This window comes from Lipotes vexillifer, unplaced genomic scaffold (assembly GCF_000442215.2).
Source record: "Lipotes vexillifer unplaced genomic scaffold, Lipotes_vexillifer_v1.1 scaffold591, whole genome shotgun sequence".
Taxonomy (NCBI): Eukaryota; Metazoa; Chordata; class Mammalia; order Artiodactyla; family Lipotidae; genus Lipotes; species Lipotes vexillifer.
Window position 1 is genome coordinate 4,297,300 of NW_006791954.1, and position 6,363 is coordinate 4,303,662.

The following is a 6,363-nucleotide window of genomic DNA, read 5'->3' on the forward strand; positions in this document are numbered from 1 at the left end:
CTGAACTGGTGTGTGCAGATTGCCAAGGTATGCACTTTGGGGGCCGGGGCTCTGCGGGTGCCCTTGGGAGCAAGCATCTGTCTCCACTCAGAGCTAGGATGAGGAGGTTTCCTGGGAGAGTTCTGGCAGAGCGAGGTCCACACAGATGCCTCTGACCCCAGGGGATGAGCTACTTGGAGGATGTGCGGCTCGTGCACAGGGACCTGGCTGCCCGGAATGTGCTGGTCAAGAGTCCCAACCATGTCAAGATTACAGACTTCGGGCTGGCTCGGCTGCTGGACATTGATGAGACAGAGTACCATGCGGATGGGGGCAAGGTCAGAGGAGGGAGCAGAGTGAAGCAAGGGGGAGTGGGGTCTGGCCCCTGGGAGCACTCAGAACGGCCACCTCCCCACCATACCTGGTTGGAGCACTTCCTTCTCTGCTCTCCCAGGTGCCCATCAAGTGGATGGCGTTGGAGTCCATTCTCCGCCGGCGGTTCACCCACCAGAGTGATGTGTGGAGCTATGGTGTGTGATGGGGTGGGTTGGAAGGGTGGACACGGAGCCGTGGCCCTGGGGGGGGATGCGGGTGGAAGGATGAGAGCTGGGATGGAGCGAATTAATGGACACTTTAGCATGAAGGAAGGAAGGGGCTGCCAGTGCCTCAGTCTGCCAGGGACTGCGGAAAGACTGGGTATCTCCTGCCCTTGACACTGCATCCCTCCCCTCCTTCCCCCATGGTGCCAGGCTCTTGGATAGAGCCTCTGGGGCTCAGTACACTAAAGCTCCCTCTGGTCCCCCCACCTCTTGACCCCATCTCTGCCCCAGGTGTGACTGTGTGGGAGCTGATGACTTTTGGCGCCAAACCTTACGATGGGATCCCAGCCCGGGAGATCCCTGACCTCCTGGAGAAGGGGGAACGGCTGCCCCAGCCCCCCATCTGCACCATTGATGTCTACATGATCATGGTCAAATGTGCGTGGTTGAGCTGGGTTGGCTGCTTGGAGGAGTGGGAGGGCCTGGGTGGAGGGGCCTACGAGGGGCATGGGAAGGGGCCAAGAGCAGGATATGTTTAATGCAGTCTCAAAAGGGTCTCACTTCCCTTTACAGTACCAGTCCAGAGGAGCTATCAAGGACCAGCTAGAAAGAGGCTTAATGCAAAATAAAAAGGGGAAACTAGTAGAGATTCTCAAAGGTTCTCTCTCAGGATCCGAGTCTGGTACCTCTTCTCTACCACCTGAGGGCTTTGGACTCTAGTAACTGGGGTTGTCTAGGCCGGGGGTGGGGGTGAGGGGCTCTGCACACAGGCTGCAGCCAGAACTGAGATGCTGGACTCCTGCCCACCCCCAGGTTGGATGATTGACTCTGAATGTCGGCCGAGGTTCCGGGAGTTGGTGGCCGAATTCTCCCGCATGGCCAGGGACCCCCAGCGCTTTGTGGTCATCCAGGTACTGGGCCTTTCCATGCCATCCCTGCCTGTGGCTAAGATCACTCTCCCTTAGAGGGAGGAAAGGGAGATGATTCCTGGGTCCCAGGCTTCCAAGCCCAGCCCTTCCCTGACTCGTCAGACCTCTGGTACTCCCTGAGCCTCCCTTGGGAGGCTGGGCTGGGGAGAGGTTGCCACGCTCTGTCTCCCGCCTCCCCAGAATGAAGACTTGGGCCCTACCAGCCCCTTGGACAGCACCTTCTACCGCTCACTGCTGGAGGATGATGACATGGGGGACCTGGTGGATGCTGAGGAGTACCTGGTACCCCAGCAAGGCTTCTTCTGCCCAGACCCTGCCCCGGGCTCTGGGGGCACAGCCCACCGCAGGCACCGCAGCACATCCACCAGGGTCAGTGCCCCCTGTCACAGTGTGGTGGGTGTGTCTGGTTACTTCCCCCGACCCCAGTGGACTAGAGTCCCTTTCTCCAATGTCCCCCAGCCATCACCTCTCACGGAGGAGACCCCATTATCCCCAAGAAGGATTCCTACTGCTTTCCAACTGTGACCCCACTCTTGCCACAGTGACTGTGTCAAACCCCGAAGGCAACTTCCTTTTATCTCTTGTGACCCTGTCACCTCCCGTGGAGTCTCCATCACGAATGACCCCCATCATGACCTTCTCTCTCGTCCTCAGAGTGGCGGTGGTGAGCTGACGCTGGGTCTGGAGCCCTCGGAGGAGGAGCCCCCCAGGTCTCCGCTGGCACCTTCCGAAGGGGCCGGCTCTGATGTGTTTGACGGTGACTTGGGAATGGGGGCAGCCAAGGGGCTGCAGAACCTCCCCCAACATGACTCCAGCCCTCTACAGCGGTACAGCGAGGACCCCACAGTACCGCTTCCTCCCGAGACCGATGGCTACGTTGCCCCCCTGACCTGCAGCCCCCAGCCCGGTATGGAGTCCAGGCCCGAGCTGAGAGGTTGGGAGGTGGGGATTGGGGGTGCTCAGCCCAGGGCCCACTATGGGGGCAGGGGCAGCAGCCAGAACACACGGGCTCCTCCCCCCTAACAAGCCTCCTTCTCTTGTCCTTTCAGAATATGTGAACCAGCCAGAGGTTCGGCCACAGCCCCCCTCACCCCTAGAGGGCCCTCGGCCTCCTCCTCGACCTGCCGGTTCCACTCTGGAAAGGCCCAAGACTCTCTCCCCTGGGAAGAATGGGGTTGTCAAAGACATTGTTGCCTTTGGGGCTGCCGTGGAGAACCCCGAGTACTTGGCGCCCCGGGGCAGGGCTGCCCCTCAGTCCCACTCTTCTCCGGCCTTCAGCCCAGCCTTTGACAACCTCTATTACTGGGACCAGGACCCATCAGAGCGGGGCTCTCCACCCAGCACCTTTGAAGGGACCCCTACAGCAGAGAACCCTGAGTACCTGGGTCTGGACATGCCAGTATGAGCCAAAAGGCCCGGACCGCTGAGGCCCTGCTGGCCCCTCAGGGAGTGTGGAAGGCCTGACTTGGGGCCCGCGTCGGGACGAGGCAGGGAGAGGGCCCTTGGATCACATCCAGGGCAGCCTGCCATGCCAGCAATCTTCCTCTTCCAACTCGTAGGTGGCTGAGAGCCGCCCAGCCTGGCTGGAAGAGGGGGCGGCACCGGGGAGTCTTGACTGATGCTGGAGCCCTGGCCCAGCCACTAGGGTCCACTGGATGCCACAGCCAGTCTCCTTACCTGCGGGAGCAGCCCAGCCTGACTTCTTCCAGAACCTGACACTGAAGGACAGGGAAGCTGAGCCTAGGAAGGGAAGAGGCCCCAAGAGGGTGTCTAGGAACCAGAGCAGAGACTCCCTGAGACCTAGCTCTGCCCCTAAGAAGAAGGGGACAGCAGCAGCGCCCAGATCCAGTCCCTGTACAGAGTGCTTTTTTGGTTTTGTTTTTACTTATTTTTTTTTGGTTGTTTTATTTTATTATTTTTTTTAAGATGAAATAAGGACTCGGTGGAGAGTGGGTATTGTGGAAGCGGGGTGGGGGGGGCAGTCCCTGGGGTTGCGGGAGGGATGTCCCTTCTCCATACCCACTTTCTCCATTTGCAAATATATTTTGGAAAACAGCTGGACACAAGCCTATGTCTGGGGTGGCCCTGAGCCACCCCTTTACTGCTCACCTCTTAACCTACATTCAGTTCATCTTGCCTGGAGGGACTGGCTAGGAATCTTCGGAAAGCTTGAATGAGGAGCCTACTGCCAGTTTCCTGGCGCCTGGGTTGGGGGGAAACCGGTTGGGATTCTGACCTGAGAGCCCTTTGATGACCAGATCATTCTTGCTTAGAAGAAAAGAAACTCCTAAGGCCACCCACCAGAATGGGGTAATTTCCTCCCTGTAGGTAGGGGTAGTCGGGGAAGGATGGAGGAAAGAAGAGGCGGTGTCTACCGTGTGAGTCATTTTCCTTGCCTTGGCAAGGAAATCGTTGAATTAGAAGTAGCCATCCAGAAAAAACCCACCCAGACAGCAGGATCACGTCGGTGGTATAAAGGTTGGGCTGGCCTCTGTCTCCCTCTCCTCCCTTCCCACAGTTCCAAACTGGACATAAAAACACACACTAGTGGGCACTGGTGTTTGCAGTGCCACTTTATTGCCAGTAGCTGACATTGCCTGGGGTTAGTGGAAAATAAATTAGAACTATGGTAGCATCTGACAGGTATGGCTAAGCTGGAGAGGGGAGCAGGTTTTTGTGGGCACTGATCCTGGGAAAGGGGTATAAGGTGGCTGTAGAAATGCCCATGGAGAGGGTCTTCTCTTTGACCCCTAAGACCGCAGAACCCTCCTGGTACCCAAAGGGGCAAAGTGGAGGCCAGGGTCTCTTAGCTGCAGGGAGCTAAGTGAGGTGAAAGAGGCAGTAGGGAGCCCTCAGCAGAACCAAAGGGGTGACCATGGCTTGGATCCCAGAAGAGAACAGGAACCCAGAATCACGTGTAGTCACAGGATGACGCAGGGAGGGCGGCTATTGGTGATCTTTTCTAGGGGCTCTCCGTTACTGGCTCTTCGGATGGCCTCAATGAGCTAGAAGGCAGAGATGTGGAATGGGATGATGCGTTCATTGTAGGGTCAGGGTGAACCAGGAGTCTTCCCAGCATGGCAAGTACTCACATCTTTCTCATAAGGAAAGCCTCCATTCTCCAGCTTGGAGAACACCAGCTGTCCATTGATTTCGATCTCAAAGGCCCCTGGTATTAAATAAACGGATGAATGAACTGCATGCTGAGAACGGGCAAAAGTCAGGGGAGGCCCTCCACACTCCTTAGACTTAACACAGGCCCCTCCTTCATGTCCTTCACGGGCCCCAGCCGCTTCCTTTGAACTTGGCTTCCTAACTCAATAGAGGGTTCCCTCCCCTCCAACCCTACACTTCAGTCTCACCCATTTTTCCCAACAGGCTTCATCTGTAACCCCCCCTCACTCAAGTTGCATATGGACATTTTACTATGTGCCAGACACTGCTGGACACTATATGTGCCAGAGCTAGAAAGTGGTAGAGCTGGGATTTAGAACACTGACTCAGCAGGTGTTCTGCGGCCTCACCTGTGCCCCCCAGGCGCGACTCGATCTCGATGCCAGGATACTGCTCCTTCACGGCACTCGCCAGCTCCAGGTAGGTCGCCTCGAAGCCGCAGGGTTCACTAGGGAGAAGATACCTGAGGTCCGCTTGGGTTTCGGGGACGGTACCTCCGGTGGACCCACCCTCCTCCGGCCCGGATTTCCCCACTGGCCTGAGCCCCTCACCAGTACTCAACCACGATGCGGACCCCACTGCCCGGTTCGACCTCCCCGGGAGGGGGCGCTGCGGACGCCGGCCCTGTCTCCCCGCTCATTACTGCCGGCTCCCCACAGCAGCAGCTTCCGGGTGTGACGCGAAGCCGCAGGCACGTGACGGGGCGGGGCCGCGCGTTACATCCGGGCGCCCCCTTCAGGCGGCTGCTGCTGCTGCTTTGTTTTGACACTGTCACCAGCTGGAGAGCTGGGCTGCGAGGACGGGACCAGACCAACTTTCCTGGCCTGCGTTCTCAGCGCCCGACATGCCCCGCACCTAGTGTCCGCTGGACTTAACGCTCTTATTTAATCTAATGACGTGTCTTAGACTGCAAAGCGCTTTCCAGTTTACAAAAGGAAGAGAAAGTGGGGCAAGCGGACCCAGGGCCTGGGGTTGGCTGATGGTATGGAGTAGTTGCCATTTCTCACTAGCTGATGGCATTTTATTTTATTTTATTTTATTTTTAATTAATTAATTATTTTGGCTGCGTTGGGTCTTCGTTGCTGCCCGCTGGCTTTCTCTAGTTGCAGCGAGCGGAGGCTACTCTTTGTTGTAGTAAGTGAGCTTCTCATTGCAGTGGCTTCTCTTGTTGCGGAGCACAGGCTGTAGGCGCGTGGGCTTCAGTAGTTGTGGCACGTGGGCTCAGTAGTTGTGGCCCAAGGACTCTAGAGCGCAGGCTCAGTAGTTGTGGTGCACGGGCTTAGCTGCTCCTCGGCAGGTGGGATCTTCCCAGACCAGGGCTCGATCCTGTGTCCCCTGCATTGGCGGGCGGATTTTTAACCACTGCACCACCAGGGAAGTCCCACTGATGGTATTTTAAACCACTCCATAGTTACACACTCAGGTACTTCTCCTAAGCTCTAAGCTGCAGGCACAGTCTGGGCAGTCACCGCCAGCCTTCTGCCTTCCGGAACCTTAGGCTTTGACGCTTCGATTTCGCAGGCTCTATGCTGCCATCGCGTGCATCCAGTTCCTGCACCTCCCTATCTCATCCTAGCCCCGCTACAGAGCTGGCTTCTTTATTCCCGTCTTGTAACTCTAGAAATGGAGGCTGTCTCCCTGCCTCTACTCTCCTTGGAGTCTCACCATAATATCCTCACATTCATTTTTAAGCAATTCAATGACGTATAGAGTTGTGCAGCCATCACCACACATTTCCACCA

General features: G+C 57.1%; 2 protein-coding genes across 2 annotated transcripts in view; one reads left to right on the forward strand and one right to left on the reverse strand.

Moving 5' to 3' along the window:
* The window catches only part of ERBB2 (erb-b2 receptor tyrosine kinase 2), a 22,506-nt gene extending 19,654 nt beyond the window's left edge, over positions 1–2,852 (forward strand). Inside the window, exons 21-28 of the mRNA XM_007465169.1 lie at positions 1–27; positions 162–317; positions 434–509; positions 810–956; positions 1,332–1,429; positions 1,628–1,816; positions 2,102–2,354; positions 2,497–2,852. The exon at positions 1–27 is cut by the window's left edge and continues 1 nt beyond it. Of these exons, the coding sequence (XP_007465231.1) occupies positions 1–27; positions 162–317; positions 434–509; positions 810–956; positions 1,332–1,429; positions 1,628–1,816; positions 2,102–2,354; positions 2,497–2,852 (1,302 nt within the window). The remainder of the gene's footprint in view (positions 28–161; positions 318–433; positions 510–809; positions 957–1,331; positions 1,430–1,627; positions 1,817–2,101; positions 2,355–2,496) is intronic.
* Positions 2,853–4,004: 1,152 nt separating this feature from the next.
* MIEN1 (migration and invasion enhancer 1) lies at positions 4,005–5,323 on the reverse strand. Its single transcript, XM_007465170.1, has 4 exons — positions 5,173–5,323; positions 4,972–5,069; positions 4,540–4,616; positions 4,005–4,452 (listed from the first exon to the last, which is right to left on the reverse strand). Exons 1-4 carry the CDS (start codon positions 5,259–5,261, stop codon positions 4,369–4,371), a joined length of 348 nt encoding a protein of 115 aa, XP_007465232.1. The 5' UTR covers positions 5,262–5,323; the 3' UTR covers positions 4,005–4,368.
* Between the last annotated feature and the right edge of the window lie 1,040 nt (positions 5,324–6,363).